This window comes from Sinohyriopsis cumingii, chromosome 6 (genome assembly GCF_028554795.1).
Source record: "Sinohyriopsis cumingii isolate HCF-2022 chromosome 6, ASM2855479v2, whole genome shotgun sequence".
NCBI classification, from domain to species: Eukaryota; Metazoa; Mollusca; class Bivalvia; order Unionida; family Unionidae; genus Sinohyriopsis; species Sinohyriopsis cumingii.
Window position 1 is genome coordinate 47,737,976 of NC_142966.1, and position 16,967 is coordinate 47,754,942.

General features: G+C 34.0%; 2 protein-coding genes across 6 annotated transcripts in view; both read right to left on the minus strand.

The window, feature by feature from the left end:
- Positions 1-2,902: 2,902 nt before the first annotated feature.
- On the minus strand, positions 2,903-7,231 carry LOC149796876 (uncharacterized). Its single transcript, XM_089961526.1, has 2 exons — positions 5,933-7,231; positions 2,903-5,896 (listed from the first exon to the last, which is right to left on the minus strand). Exons 1-2 carry the CDS (start codon positions 6,156-6,158, stop codon positions 5,211-5,213), a joined length of 912 nt encoding a protein of 303 aa, XP_089817652.1. The 5' UTR covers positions 6,159-7,231; the 3' UTR covers positions 2,903-5,210.
- Positions 6,455-16,967, minus strand: part of LOC149796877 (uncharacterized) — a 58,298-nt gene continuing 47,785 nt past the window's right edge. For all 5 annotated transcript variants that reach the window (XM_089961525.1, XM_089961521.1, XM_089961523.1 and 2 more), the window contains exons 9-12: positions 16,478-16,619; positions 14,932-15,959; positions 11,236-11,515; positions 6,455-9,552 (exon numbers count right to left, since the gene is read on the minus strand). In XM_089961525.1, coding sequence (XP_089817651.1) covers positions 9,148-9,552; positions 11,236-11,515; positions 14,932-15,959; positions 16,478-16,619 — 1,855 coding nt within the window. In that variant the 3' untranslated portion in view covers positions 6,455-9,147. The remainder of the gene's footprint in view (positions 9,553-11,235; positions 11,516-14,931; positions 15,960-16,477; positions 16,620-16,967) is intronic.

Below are 16,967 nucleotides of genomic sequence, written 5' to 3' on the forward strand. Positions count from 1 at the left end.
CTAAAGAAGGGCAAACAACAAACTCAGCTTGCCAGAGATCTAGGAATCAGCGAGTCCACTTTGTGAGGGTGGAAAACAGATGAAGGAAAGCTCCGTAGTCTACCCAACATTCTTGAAGAGGAAACTGGTTTACAGCGTAAAAGGGTTAAGTTAGCTAATGACAATGTCCTAGATTCAGCTTTGTACCAATGGTTTGATGCTATCACTGCACGCTGCATTGAACGATGCTGGATAAAGGGTCTTGGGCCAGCTTTTACGCCCTCGACACAAAATGATAGTGACGATGAGCTTGAATTTACAGGATTCACTGAAGACGACGTACATTTAGCAGAAGAAGCACTCAAAAAATATGAGCACAGTCATCATGATATCCTTAACTGGTATTCAGTAGATGACATCTGCCCTATATACGAACACATATCAGATGACAAAATTGTTACAAATGTCAGCAGGAAGAATGAAGCTGCACAATCAGAACCTGAAACCAGTGACGATAATGATAACGATGACGATGGCACCCCAACTCCCCCACCAAAAGTGTCTGAAGCAGTAGTACATTTAGAAGCAAGTTTAAGGTGGCTGGAAACACAAGATGTTGACAGCGTCCAAGTCCTTCAATTAAGAAACATTCTTGACTTTGCTAGAACCCAACAGTTCGCGGCAAAGAAGCAAACGTCATTGGATATATTTTTCAAGAAATGATGAAATTTAAATTTGGAACCACACTGACTTTGCACTTTGCGCAACGATTAATTTAGCAGTTTTCACATGTTTCTTTTGATGTTCACAAAATCTGAAATAAAAGTTATTTGCACGCTGAAATCATGCGTTGATTGTTAATTATTCTTGCAGTTGTCGCATATGATAAAATTTTAGCAGTATGAAATTTGTACAGACACCGTATGTAGACACGGGAATAGCTGCATGCAATGACCGTACGATATCAGACGGCAAGTAAATGGTTTCAATATTTTGTTCATCCTATATTTTACACGACGAATTCAGACTATTACAAAATTATTGAATATTTTAAATCTGTATGATTTTCAATGAAATTACATCCATTATGGATGAACTGCATGCCACAACGGCACGGTAGCATACGGTGTTGATACACTTTTCATGATATAGCGATAGTCTGGTATTATCGGTCAATCTGTATTATCGTTCAAACAAATAAAAATTAGTAAATGTTTTTTATGTACAGTAATAACTTATAAATATATTAGCCATTGATTATTTTGAATATATCTTAATTAATGCATTCCAGTTAATATTCATCTGATGATAAGCCGACTTTTGATCATTGTACATGTATACACGTATATGTTCTCGGAAAAAAAGTTAAATATTGTAAAACCCCGCATTAACGCGACCCCGCTTTTAACGCGATCCGATTTTATGGACCCCGATCATCGCGTTATAGCGGGGTTCCACTGTACAAGAAATGGAACTTGCACTATGAAGCAAAATGAAACCTGATCTAGCTATCAATACTGACACTAGTAATATAATTATCTGCAATAATTTCAGGCAAAATTCTACTTTATTATGTTAACTCAAGTATTAGTTAACAGACTAATGTTATGATGGCATAAGATTTTCACACAATTTTTAAAGACATGATGGGGTATAACGAGTAAACAATGCACTGCATCAATTCCTCTGTGGCTACAGAATGCACTTCTTATGGTCCATTAAATACCGACTATTTTGATATATGAGAAACATAAAAAAAGATCCAGCTTTTAAGGTAAATTAATAATAATTAAATGCTTGGTGATAAGCCATTTAGGAAAGATTAAGTTTATAGGCTTATTATCTAACTGTGATTGATACTATTTGTATAAATGATATATAAAATGTTCTTAATTCAATACCTGAGATTATTTACCAGGCATGTGGCAATGCTTATGGTGCTTTGCTGGTAGAAATATGCGAAACTGTTTTCTAAAAGTCAGATCCACTCTACTGATTTTCAGTCGAGATAAATCATTTCACATGTGTATTTAAGTAGCCATGACTGTCATTTTTAATTTGGGTGGCCCCAAGTGGCTGATTGGTGTAAAGTGCTCTCCATTACGGATCACTGCTATCTCACCTGTCTGCGTGGGTTCGAGTTTAAGATTTGGCCAATGTGGGTATGTGAGAATGCTTGCCAGTAGCTTCTCGTGGGTCAGTGGTTTTTCCCGGGTTCTTCATCCACCAGTAATACTGGCGGCCATGCATAGCCTATCGTGTGCTGAAAAATGGTGTTAAACCCCACAACAATAACAACATTTTTAATTTCATTTCTTGTGAAGATATCAGAATGTCCAACTGGGTATCGCAGGATTAAACTATCCTTACAGGTTAAATGAGTATGAATCTGTGCCAAAGCTTGTATAAAGGAAATTAGGAAAAGAATCTGACACAGGAAAATGGTTAATTATATGAGGCATTTAAACATTATGGATGATCATTCATAATTCAAACGGAGACAAAGCAAAGTTATAAAAGTATCTCATTCCTGAAATAATTATTGAGATGAGGACTGTATTTCTGTGTGCAACAACTGTATTTATTTATGTGACCTAGTGTGATTTTTGGAAGGAATGTACATTGTTCTGCTAATTTTTCATTAATGGCTTTTTTAACTTGTGTATTGCACACACACATACAATGTACATTGTGACCCCGCTATAACACAGTAGTTGGGAGCCATAGAACCTGACCGCGTTATAGACTGAACCGTGTTATAAGCAACCAGGTCAGTTAGCTGAAGAAAATGTACTCAAAAAAATTGTGGGGGTTGCAGGTAATAAATGTGGGTGGAAAAATATGTGTTTCATCGGTACAGTTACCATCTTAAATTGATGCATATTAAATGAGAAATACACATGTGGTGAAAACAGAGAAGACATATAATAGTTTACTTTATTTAGAGAACCATGAATTGGTACATACAAGTGAATCCTGTCTAATGTATAGCATCAATAGAGTATCAACACCGTGTACTAACCCATGAACCTCATGATATACACTGAATCCACAATACAAGTGATTCCATTTAAAATATGCAAACATACAGTTTTAAAATATTCAATAATTTTGTAACAGGTCATACTGGTCTGAATTCAGTGGAAAAACATAGCACAATCACGTAACGAATGACCAAGCACATTTACTTTTTTCAGTATGTTCCAATTAGGTAAAAGTTAGTTTGCATTTTAAGTCGCCATTGATAGCGTTCATAAGCATAAACTTTTTTCCTACAAAAAGGAAACTTTCACAGTACAGTTAACGTGTTCCTGTCACGTTGGAAAATGCAAAAATCCAGTTTCCATCACTTTTATTTAAGTCTGATACTGACATCCTTTGAAGAAAAGTTCTTTGCTGTTATTGAAAGATAATATTGGTATGTTATGATTCTGAAATGTTTTTAAGCAATGTAAGTTTTAAATATTACTAAAATTTTAGGAAAGTTTTATATTTTCTAATTTCAAGATGGTATTTGCAATATAATAAAGTTTACAAAAATATATAAAGTGTGTTCTTTCGTGGTACAAAACAAACATTAGGTTTAACTACATATTAACATGGACAGAAAAAAAAACATTACTCCATATTCTTGCTTACAAGTCACATCCAACTGCAAACAACATGGGCCCAGATCTGGTATTGCATAATGTGCTGACATATCAGGATTTATGTGGTTTATTGCATGATTAATTATTACTCCTGAAAATCTGTAGAGACCTAGGTCCGCTGGTGCACTGTGCAACAGTAAATCTGGGTCTATGTGGTTTGCAGTTCAATCCAACTTATATACAGGTATAACTAGTAGTCACAGCAGAATCAAACTTGTGAAAGATCAAAGAATGTGATGAATACAAAACAAGAGATATATAAAAAGGGTCTTATAAGTCCAACTGAAATCTTGCAATTTATCAGATATCAAAATCAATCAAAAAATATTTTCACACAAATGCCCAATTATTAACAATGTGTGTATAGAATAAGTGTATACATACAGAGATATAAACTTTGTACTAAAAATGAAATTATTAACAATTTTTGAACAGAATAAGAATATACACACAGAGATAAAAACTTTGTATTAAAAATAATATTATTAACAATTTTTGCACAGCAAATAATATATATACAGAGATATACACTTTCTATTAAAAATCATAATCCTTATTCTGTTTAAACAGGAGTAGGATAATGATTATGGTACAAGAATGAACAGTGGCACACTATTATGCTATAAACATTATATTAAAGATGAACAATGATTTGTGGTCAAAAGCATATGAAAAACAAATATGAAATTTTTGGCAACTACCATATATACGTGCTTATAAGACAAGTCCAACTTCAAACCGCACAGACCCAGATCTGCCATTGCATAATGCACCAGCAGATCTGAGTCTGTGCAGTTTCTAAGGAGTAATCAGTAGAATAAACAAAATAGACACTGATCTGAAGGTGCATTACGTTAACAGCAGATCAGGATCTCTCTTCTTTACAGTTTGATTTGACCTATAAGTGAGTACATAGGTAGACAGTTCTTTTTGCATGGCGCAGAATAACAATATACTGCTATGCAGCATTCATAAAATATAATCAAGACTGAACATAAAGCACACTATTATTAGGAAACAAAAACTGGTTCTTGTACCATGTTCATTAAGGTCATTAAATAGGAAAAATGTACATGAAAGAACAAGAAATAATGAAACAACTCTGCTCCACTCAATTAAAATGGAGGATTTGTGTAGTGTGGTTATTGTAATGGTCACATTATTGGATGAACATCAACTAATGGTTCAAAGAAAAAAAAATTAAAAATAAAACAAAAGTATTGACATAAATTTACTGCAAATAATAATTTTTGTTATTGCACAATAAACTAATATAATGATGTAAAATACTTGTATCAGTTATCACATAATGTCCTCCATTATTCGTGTCATTTCAACATGTATCAAAGGTGACATGATTTATCTTCTGTCAAACGAACAAAACTTTCTCTTCAGATCAATGTTTTAGAATTTGAGATATCTAAACAAAACAAATTTCATTAACAAACAGTCATATTACCAATAATCTGGTAACTTTAAATAATATTTGTATATGTTACCACCTCTCTATATTAACATAATGTAATGTATTTGACTGTATGTACTACTTTTTGCATCCGTTTGAATTATCCTCTCTCCCTCTCACACACACACATACATACACATTTGTTTTAGCAGTACAATGTTCCTTGTTTGCCCACAGCCATGTTTTTGGACAGGGTGGAAGTGCATATTCTTTCCATAGTTACCTAAAATGGTAACATATACTTCTATCAATTCATCTATACCTCCATCCATCCAGTCATGTGTCAATTCATCTATAGCTCCATCCATCAAGTCATGTGTCAAGTCATTGATACCTCCATCCATCCAGTTATGTGTCAATTCATCAATACCTCCATCCATTAAGTTATGTGTCAATTCATCTATGACTCCATCCATCCAGTCATGTGTCAATTCATTGATACCTCCATCCATCCAGTCATGTGTCAATTCATTGATATCTCCATCCATCCAGTCATGTGTCAATTCATCTATAGCTCCATCCATCCAGTCATGTGTCAATTCATCTATAGCTCCATCCATCCAGTCATGTGTCAAGTCATTGATACCTCCATCCATCCAGTCATGTGTCAATTCATCTATAGCTCCATCCATCCAGTCATGTGTCAATTCATCTATAGCTCCATCCATCCAGTCATGTGTCAATTCATCGACACCTTCATCCATCCAGTCATGGGTCAATTCATCTATAGCTCCATCCATCCAGTCATGTGTCAATTCATCGACACCTTCATCCATCCAGTCATGGGTCAATTCATCTATAGCTCCATCCATCCAGTCATGTGTCAATTCATCGACACCTTCATCCATCCAGTCATGTGTCAATTCATCTATAGCTCCATCCATCCAGTCATGTGTCAATTCATCGACACCTTCATCCATCCAGTCATGGGTCAATTCATCTATAGCTCCATCCATCCAGTCATGTGTCAATTCATCTATAGCTCCATCCATCCAGTCATGTGTCAAGTCATTGATACCTCCATCCATCCAGTCATGTGTCAATTCATTGATACCTCCATCCATTCAGTAATGTGTCAATTCATCTATAGCTCCATCCATCCAGTCATGTGTCATTTCATCGACACCTTCATCCATCCAGTCATGTGTCAATTCATCGACACCTTCATCCATCCAGTCATGGGTCAATTCATCTATAGCTCCGTCTATCCAGTCATGTGTCAATTCATCGATAGCTCCATCCATATAGTTATGTGTCTATTCATCATAGCCACAGCCTCAGTATTTCAACTTTATCTCCCTGTGAAGCCTCAGTATTTCAACTTTATCTCCCTGTGAGGTCCTATACCTTTATCAGTTAGTTCTTCTATCTGTCCTTTTATCCCTATGTATATTTTTATGTGCATTCCTTTCATTTTTGTTTTTCTTTTATCATACTGTAATGGGTTGGCAGTCTAGCCAATTCAATTTTTAATAAATGAAGCTTACTTATCACAATATTGTAAATGTTAAAGGAGGGGAATGGGTGTTGTATATATATTTATGGAGAATTCCTACTAATTTATTCATTATTACCAAATCTTGGTTCATCTCACCTCTGTCTGTGTGGGTTCGAGTCTCGGATTCAGCCAATGTGGGCATGTGAGAAAGCTTGCCAGTAGCTTCTCGTGGGTCGGTGGTTCTTTCCGTGGTTTTCCTGGGTTCTTCCTCCATCATTAATACTGGCCGCCATGTATAGCCTATCGTGTGCTGAAAAATGGCGTTAAATCCTACAACAACAACTACAACCAAATCTTGACAGTTCTTTTGACAAGTGTACATCTGAAGTAAGGCCAAGCTGTAGCCTCTATAACCCAAATTATACCCATCAAATTTATACCAAAATAAAGAGAATTAAAATTTCTTCTAACAATACCCAAGATATACAAGGTCTTTTTTAAACAGCCAGTATAACCAATGCAGAAAAACTGGGAATTTATTTTTTCCTTGAAAAATTAAACCATATGCAAATTACAAAACTGGTGAGTGGAACCTTAAGACAAAAATGAACATTTTGTGCAATTGGTTTTCCTGTATTTCTTATCATTATGAATGGTTTTCTCTATTTCATATCATTATGAATGGTTTTCTCTATTTCATATCATTATGAACGGTAATCTCTATTTCGTATCATTATGAATGGTTTTCTCAATAAAATGGTCCATTAATACTGATGCTATATATGAAAATAAACTAAGTATGCCTAGTTTGCTCTTGTTAATACAATATGCCTTGTGGAAGCATTATGTGTGAAATTTTCCATATTTATGGGGAAATTAAAAGTCTTCCAACAAAGAATTTAAATCAAATTAAATTTAAAACTGTTGCATTAAATGAAAGAAAAATATAGCAAAAATGTTTCTTTAAATAGTGTGTAACAAAACTAAGAAGAAATGAGCAGATTCCTCTCCTTCCCATATACTGGTGTTAGAAGAATTAGCAAACTTTTTACTCTTTGACCTCTGTGAACTTTATCTGTTCCATCCCTGTTCAAACTGTAATTTATGAGTGACATCTCACAGATAACTGGCAGTTTTCATGTTCCTGTCTGTTAGCATATCACTAATTGCAAGGCTCAGAAGTCACAAGGTAATTTTTTTAAAAATACCTCACTTTTCACCACTTTATTGAATTGGGGTGAGGGGGTGGGGCTAGAATGAGACTTTGACAGTGAATGTACGTATAGTTAGCTAATACTCACAGTAATCTGGCTTTGTCTATCACATCTATTAATTAATGTGTAGTTTTGTTGTTTTCAGTAGAACATTCACCTAATCACAACTAAATTGCATGCAGACATTACTCTAAGGTCCAATCAAGCATTTTGTTGCAGAATTTCTAATAAAAATTAATAATAATTATTAAAATTCAATAGAAATAGGAAATCCAAAAAAATAATGTAATAATAGTTGGTGAATTTTTTGTTCTCCACACACCAAATTTCACTCTCCACACACCAAATGTTTCCCAGAGCACTACTGAAAAGGTATCCCTTGTTTTGCAAAGAGCGAGTCTTTCTCAATACTCTATATATAAGTTCTTAGTTATTGTTGTTATAATTGTGAAGTGTTTTTCAAGGTTATGCTGATAAGTTCATCTGATCTTCTCCAGCCAAGGTTCCAATGTGTTAACTCTACCTACACCTTGGTGGATTTATCAGACAATTCAGTGCTTTGGGTCTGTGAATTTAACTGAATGTGGCAGCAAGCCACCACATCCAAACAGAATCAAGTTCAAATCTGAACTTTGTTCCTACATGATTAAGATAAGGGGAGTACACAAATGGAATGAATTCCTAAATAAACAATTTTCCACTTCCTTTTGTATCCTTTTTTAAGTCAACTGCCTCCACTCTTTTCGGTCAATGTACAATGTACCGTTGTTACATGCTATTGGTTAGGTGGTGTTACATACTGTGTTTTAAGGAAGAAACTGAAAGAATCAATAGATGTCGCTAGGACAAAGCACTGAAATATCTGATCAATTCGCCAAGGTGTAGAAATGGGTTAACATATCGGAACAACGACAAGTAAAGATGAGTTCATCCTTGAATTGTAAAGCTCTCAGTCACAATCGTTTCAGCCTCTTTGGAAGGCAGAAACCATATGAAAATAATACAATTTCAGTCTTTGTTTCTAAGTTTATCACTTCCTACTAAATCAATATAAAATTTTTACATTAAAGCCTTGATATTTCTATATGTTTATATCAAACTAGATCATTATAAACTGTTATTTAAAATAGGTATTATTGTTCAAGTGCACACTACCATTGTCATATCAAGAGAGTGAAACTTTCTATTTAAAAGTGATGCAACCGAGATTCATGTTGAAAGTTTTATAACAATAAATATCACAAGGTTTTATGACTGTTAATAAATTTTAAAAACTGTAAGAGCTAGGACTGCCCACATTACCATGTCATCACAGAGATTCTAGCCTAAGTTTATCTGGGCATTTACTCCTTGGGAGAGCTATTGTCCACTCGGCCAGATACAAGATAACAGCCAGATCCATCATGTAGCATCATTTACCTCTGTCTGTATTTCTAATAATTCATTCTTTATGGCTGAAACTTCTGGCCGTAATTTGTCATCTTGATGCCAACATTTAGAAATAAGACTCTCCAAACGAGGCCATGGTTTGAATTTCTTGAAAGTATGTCTTTGTCCATCTTTGATGTATTGAAGTAAGTTTATTGGCGACATATCCTTGAACTCACCTGTCTTGTAGGCCTCTTGGCCATACCATGTCTCATACAGTATGATGCCAAGGCTGTACACATCGGCTGAGAATGTATACAACTTTCCCATCATGACTTCCGGTGCCATGTGTGTGATGGTTCCGGCGAATGTGCCAGTGGTAAGTTCCACCATTTTGGCTAATCCAACATCGCATATCTTTGGGATTCCATTCTGAATCTGCCATAATAACAAAACAATAAAAGCACAAGTTGAGTTATTTTGTACAATCTTGATGAAATAGTGCATATATCAAAGTATAACACTGTCTTTCTAGACAGTTATCTTTATATTATGATGTTCTATTACCACATCATGCCTATTACAAAGGCATCTGAGCATTTACGAGAACCTCTGTCATCATGCTTCATAACTAAATGACCATACATAAACATATACTCAAAAGGTTTGCATCAAGATTAACAGTTGGAAGAAATACTCTCTATTCATAGCATAACATTTTTTTAAAATCTTAGATTTCCTTACATTTATGTATTTAAGTAGGGGATCAAATCCCATTCATACCATATCAAAATCTAATTTCTTTCTTATACTTTTAGTTCATAAAATTGTGCCAAACACAACATCAACGAATTATCTGCTACACAATTTAAACAATACAAGCATAATTTGTGACATGACTTGTGCTTTTTGACCAAAAATATGATTGCCAACCTTTGGTGGGTGGGGGTATTAAGGGTGTATTGTCAAACTACTGCTTTTCATTTCAGTGTTGATTCTTACATCAGTCACAAAAATGCAAGTTAATGAACCCTATCTTCAAATTCATACAGGTTGCTTTTTAGATGTGGGCATACAATTCAAGTTTATAGGAGTTGGGGCTAACTAGAAATATGCAATATTAGAACATCATAAATCATAATTATAATGGATCTAATAAAACTTTGACATACTAAGCTCTAAATGAAATTAATGACATTTTAAAAAGATGGATTCAATGGATTGCATTACATAAAATTTCAAGTTTTTTTTTGGGGGGGGGATATTTTACTATTGTACCAAAATACCAACAGTCACTGTACTTCTAAACTGCATGAAGGCACAGTTTAGAGTGCCTCGCATCAGAGTTCAACTCTGAATACCCAACACTTCTGTCAACCCTTTGATTGGATATGAAAATTATTCACCTTGACCAATGCCACACATTGATGACTAATGCAGCTGGTAAAAAGTACAGATAAATACACTGAAACATTATTTGGTATGCTTTCTAAGTAGTAACATGGTAATAGGATGTACCAGCCTATGTTTGTTTCAAATTTTGATAATATTAAATGTTATATATTTTTCATTTGCCCAGAGTTACTGGAAAAAGGTGTTCAATTTAACACCTGCAAAAAAAATTCAATTTTAACATAATTAATCTAAGTTTTGTTCTTCAAATGCTTTTAATTAATTGACTAATATTCTTTGTCTATACAAATACTTCTTTCTTCTATCCTTATGTCCATGAGGGAGATTATTCCTTGCAAACAAAATGTAATGATACCTAACAGCAATACAATATGTATGTACCCTTACCAATGTAATGATACCCAACAGCAATACAATATATATGTACCCTTACCAATGTAATGATACCCAACAGCAATACAATATGTATGTACCCTTACCAATGTAATGATACCTAACAGCAATACAATATGTATGTACCCTTACCAATGTAATTATACCCAACAGCAATACAATATGTATGTACCTTTACCAATGTAATGATACCCAACAGCAATACAATATGTATGTACCCTTACCAATGTAATGATACCCAACAGCAATACAATATGTATGTACCTTACCAATGTAATGATACCCAACAGCAATACAATATGTATGTACCCTTACCAATACGTTGGACATTTTCAAATCCCTATGAAGATAGCCCTGGTGATGTATATATGCCAGTCCATCACAAACACCAGTCATCATGGCAACATAAACTCGGAAGGCTTCCATCCTCCCAGGCCCACTGTTGTGCCTCCCGCAAATTCGGTCTGGATGACCAAAGATGTACGACTCGAGTGTTTCCTCACACAATTCCAAAAGCAGCTTGACCGTGCCATTGGTGACTCTCGAATCATAAAGAACTCCATAGAGTTTCACAATGTGTTGACACTGACATGCCCTGATTGATAATAAAATAGTCATAAATCCTTGAAGAAATAATTTCTATTCCATCCATATACTTATTATTTCTTGTTTGAGTTTGCTTTACTTTATAATAACCATTACTGGATTATAAAAAAGAAAGAAACAGCTTGAAACGGTGGTTTAAATTAGATGGACAGAGTCTCATTTCAAAATCAACTTTCCATTTAAAGCATAAAAAATAAAATTTAATTAGAATTTAATCAGTGTTTTTAATTTTTTGATAGATATTTTGAATTATGAGTCATCACTAGTGGGAGATGACTGTAAAAAAATATGTACATTCCATATATGCTGCATAAAAAATAACAGATAAATGTAGGTTGTGGAACATAATTTCCCAACCTTTCCCTTATTAAAATCCAAGTAATCTCTGTTTATTAGATGAATTGAATATACATTCATGAAGACCATATATTTTTGGCAAAAAAACCCCCACAATAGCTACACATGGGTTATACAAATTTCCCAACCTTTCACTCTATCAACTAAGGTATTCTCTGCATATTATCTGTGAAGACCTATCACAGAATTAAAAGAATTTCCACAAACTCTACTGATGTTAGAAATGTTTGAAATTATAGATAATTATAAGATGAGTGCTACTTAAAATTACGATATAATTAATACATTTTTTATTTTGAGCTCAAGATCAGTTATTTTCATCTCGTCTTGATTTCATTATTCACTACATGCATTACTATGCATCAGATTTCATGTATAATGTTATTATGATACTACTAAGAAAAGCATGTCCAATACTGCACATATACTGTATGCATACATACATGTCAACCCCCAAGCCCACCCCCAACACACATGAGGAATAAGCATAATTATTGTTTTTACAAGTTACAAGAAAGCGTAATTTGCGTGTAAAAAGTGTAATCTATATATTATATGCCAGAATTACGGCATGTATGAAAAATATACATTTTTAATATTAACCTGGATCTGCAGAAGGTCAAAATTCTTGTCACAAAGGACAAAATCCATATGGATTAGAACCAGAATACATCCCAAAAACAGACTTAAAAATTATTTATATTCAGCACTCACTTAACCTACTATACATATGTAACTGTCATCCAAATGATCATGAAATGGAATTCTTTAATGATCATGGTCAGGTTTTCCGAGTGCGGTATTACATTACTCTATTATTCTTCATTTAAAGTTTGTAAAGCGATGTTGATTTGTCCTTTTTTTCTGATCTGACATGTTTTAAAGTTTGAAAAGATCGATCTGCTCTAACATTTTCCATTATATAACATTCACAAATCACACAGTACAGCATTTCACTTAACATCTGGCACCACTGTCTTTAAAATATAGACTGATTCACCAGCTAACTAGCTTATCAATATATGCAAAGTTCACTTTTGAGAAACATGTTTGTTTTATGGGAAATGGGTCATACACAGTTGCTATAAACATCAAATAAGGAAAGAACTCATATCCTATTCTTACACAGCAATCACCTTTTAAAGGATATTCTCAAATTTTATGAGTGGAATTAAAGAGATAATAATAAAAAAAATGACAAAAGCAATGTTTTATGGCTTTATTTTTATTATTTTTAATGTAGCAAAAAAAGTGTAATCCATATTGTATAGTGCAAAATTTAATTTGGTGAAAAAAATCGTAATGATTATGCCAAAAGTGGTTGGCATGCATGTATGTATGCATCAGGTGTCCATGTATGTGCATGTGTATAAGTATATACATATATAATACACAAGTGTATATATGCATGTATGAGTGTGCATGGGTTTATGAATATAGATATCAGTACTTATAGGTTACTGCATTCGTATGGGAAAATATGAACAAGTTTTGGGATGGAATACTGCATGACCTTGTGACTGCAGTATATCCTTCCAACAAAACGAGTTCATATTTTCCCATACAAATGCAGTAACCTTTTTATTATATGCTCATTTTTGTATTCTACCTAAGGTTTAATTATATAAACAAATTACACTACAAGAAACAATGTAAATGAATGTATGCCGCATTTCAAACTAAATACACAAGCGCATATTCATCATTACACAAATCAACACACATAACTCCGCCCAGATAAATGTGAACTTAGTCGCACGCTCGATATAGCTTTCAAAAGAAAATGGCATGTTTAGTTAAAATTGAAATTTGGAGTCATGATGTGAATGAATGTGCATTGCAACAACTTTTCCATTTTATCTGGAATGAATAGATTTTGGTATTTTTCTCGATTCTAGGAAATTTCGTGATTATTGACTGGATTTGTATGTGACAATTCCACATGAAATACATGAGATTTAATAAGCTAGGGAGAAGCGTGTTGACATCTGCAAATGTGTTTCTGTTTCTGTCATTGAATGTTTGAAATCATAATGTGGGAAAAATATGAAGTCTTTCAAATGCAATTATCAAAAAGATGCTATGGAATTGAATGCTTATTTCATTTTGAGTGCAGTAAAGAGGATGCAACTGCACTTATCATGGAAATTACAGCACAATTTCGAAATGTGTAATCCAGATTGAAAACATATGACATGGCTCATGTAGTTCGGATTTGCAGAATTAAGAAAATACATTTTGAGGAAATTCAGGATGTAGAACTGTAAGGATATTTTATTTTGCCATTCTTATCGCCATCTAAAAATGCGAGTATATGACTTGTCACTTGTATGTTATTTGTAAGGACCATATCTTGCATCTGTTATATAATGTAGCTAGCCTAAATCCATAACATTGTATCAATGCGGAATGTGCCAAAGCAGCTGGTATGTGGCAGTCCACGAAACATCTGTTTTAGTTCATTCAGAAACAAATTTAAAGAACCACAATGTAAAGAGCCTCTTCTGCATTTTATATATGGAGTCAAATCTGACTTCAAAAGAAACATTGCCTCTGTACCCAAACTTGCTAATAATCTTTAATAATGATGGTTTAAACATATTCAAAGGCAGTGATATGTTATAACTTTTGTTCTTCTATATGCGTCAAATTTTTGATTTACACTTAATTTAAAATGAATTGGCTTTTTCTACTCTGTGAATTTTACCCATGCAAATTAGCACGATAGGCTCCCTCAATGCAGTCTTCGAAGGCCTTAACACATAACCTTAGCTAATTAAGAAATATGTGAAATGGTAGTTGTTTACACCTGACCACATTGCCTTTTAATTGTTGACTAAGCTGCCCCAAGGATAGTTTTACATCAGCTGTAAGCAGAACTGTAGACCGTTTATAAATGCTACATGTTACCAGCATATACTGAAGTTGTGGGTTTTCAGGGGATGTTTTTGAAGATCTCTGAAAATTGTGATTATCCATAACCGAGGTGGGTTTTAAAGTTGCTGATCACCAATAGCTTTCCAAAATCATAAAAAATTCTGTACTAACCTTAAACACTGCACCTCTGTAAGCTGTTCAAATATATCATGATCTCCTGGTTTGTTTCTGGGGCATTTCAGTGCAGCTATAACACCTTCATTCTTTGTTTTTCTCCATTCCACTTTCAACACATCTGCAAATGATCCACAACTTATTCGACCAATCTCAGTAACATTTTCAGTGAGGACCAAATCACTGGCAAAATATTTAAGATCAAATAACAAAAGGTGTCCTTTGATGGTTTGTATTTCCTTCTGAATAGGACAATACTGTTTAAATATCTCTGTTGAGGAGCGCAATTCATTAGCTATGGCATTCACTGTGTTCTCGTCTGCTGCAATCTGGCGTGGAATGTGCTCTTCACATACAGTTTTGATTTTTTTCTCATATTCTTTAAGGTACACGTCATTAATAAATGCATCTATTTTATCTTTGGTAAGTTTCTTCTCCCAAAATTCTTTTGCCCATTCCTGCATTTTCATCGGCTTGTTTGCCTCATAGTCCTTTCTTTCTCGAGTGACACGATTATTATCCCGGATCATCATGCCAATGCCGATGGGCATGAAGATGACAGAGGCCACAATTGCTAATGGTATCCAAACAGGTGCTGTAATAATCAATGTAAATGCCTCTTTTCTGCCAAAAATGTGACTTTTTTCCTGAGCTTCTGGATTTTCTACTTCAACAAGATCTCTCCGTGAGTAACTTGGTTTCTCCATCATGAGATTGATCTGCTGACATTCTTCGTCAAGTACATGACATTCATCACAGAATCTTCTGGTCAGACTGTCTGATAAGGCTTTCATGTTGTTGTTGCTCTCTTCCCATTCATTTAGAATTGTTTTAAATCTGTCCATGATTTTGAGTTCAGCCCTGTATCTAAGCACTTCCATATCAAAACTGCCTAGTGCTGGAGCATCTGTAACGTCCCAAGTAAATAACCGATTCTTTACATCTTCTTCATTGATATGCTGAAACAGGTTTTCTGCTAAGTTTTTGCATCTTTCTTCAGCCTCTGAATGAAGTTTCTTTCGAACCTGTTGAAAAAGGACATCACATAAATGCAATGCAAAACAAGAAGTTAGAATTAAAAATGATGATGATGGTTAGTTATTTACACCAATATCTATTATTTCAATGAATTCAAGCATTAAAGTGCTTTAAAAACATTTACTAAGAATATTAATTTCTTACTTAGTCATGATTTGAATGAAAATTATTATATATCAAAAAAGACTGTGGTATTAGATTTTATTCTGGACTTCAGGAACAAAAAACAAACATAAAAATTAAGAACTTGAATGGCAAATTTCAGAATTACACCAACATCTATACCTGAAATGATGAATGTATACCATACAATCTTGAGAGAGATGTCTAGACTATTATCTTAAATACAATGATTTATTTCAATGTTTCAAACTATTCTTTTGGACTAACTTTTAAGTTTACCATCAATATACAAATTAAACGAATTTACCCCAAAAATAGGTAATGCCAGTTTGGAAATAGATTAATAGAAAACACCTCTGAGCAAATGGACTGGTACACATACCTCATCTGAGTGTATTCTCAATTTGTTCACTCTACTGAGCACAGCATCTCTCAACTTCTTCCTCTCTTCCTGTGTTGCTCGTGCATGACTGATATGTGAGGCCACATTTGATTCCAGTTTTGAAATGAACCTGTTCATCCATCTACAAATGAAATACACAAGTTTGTCTTTTAATATAGTTTTGCAATGTGCTTGTCTTATGTAAATATGAAAACTAATTAGAATTATGGAAAGTCTTCTGCTGTATTAAAACTTAAAGGCCTCTTCTTTTTGAGATTAAGACCATTTAGTGATTTTCACCGAGATGTTAACAGAAAAATAGTTTTTTGGTTTGAGTCTGAAGATGACCATGACATCCCAAACTGGTTTGGTTTTTGTGAGTATGTGAGACTTTCTGATCAGGCCTATTTGTGTCTGTGGCACACTTGAGAGATATGTTGCGTGGGTTTGCTTCTGCAAGACCTCTGTACCTCTCTTTTGTTCAAAGTCT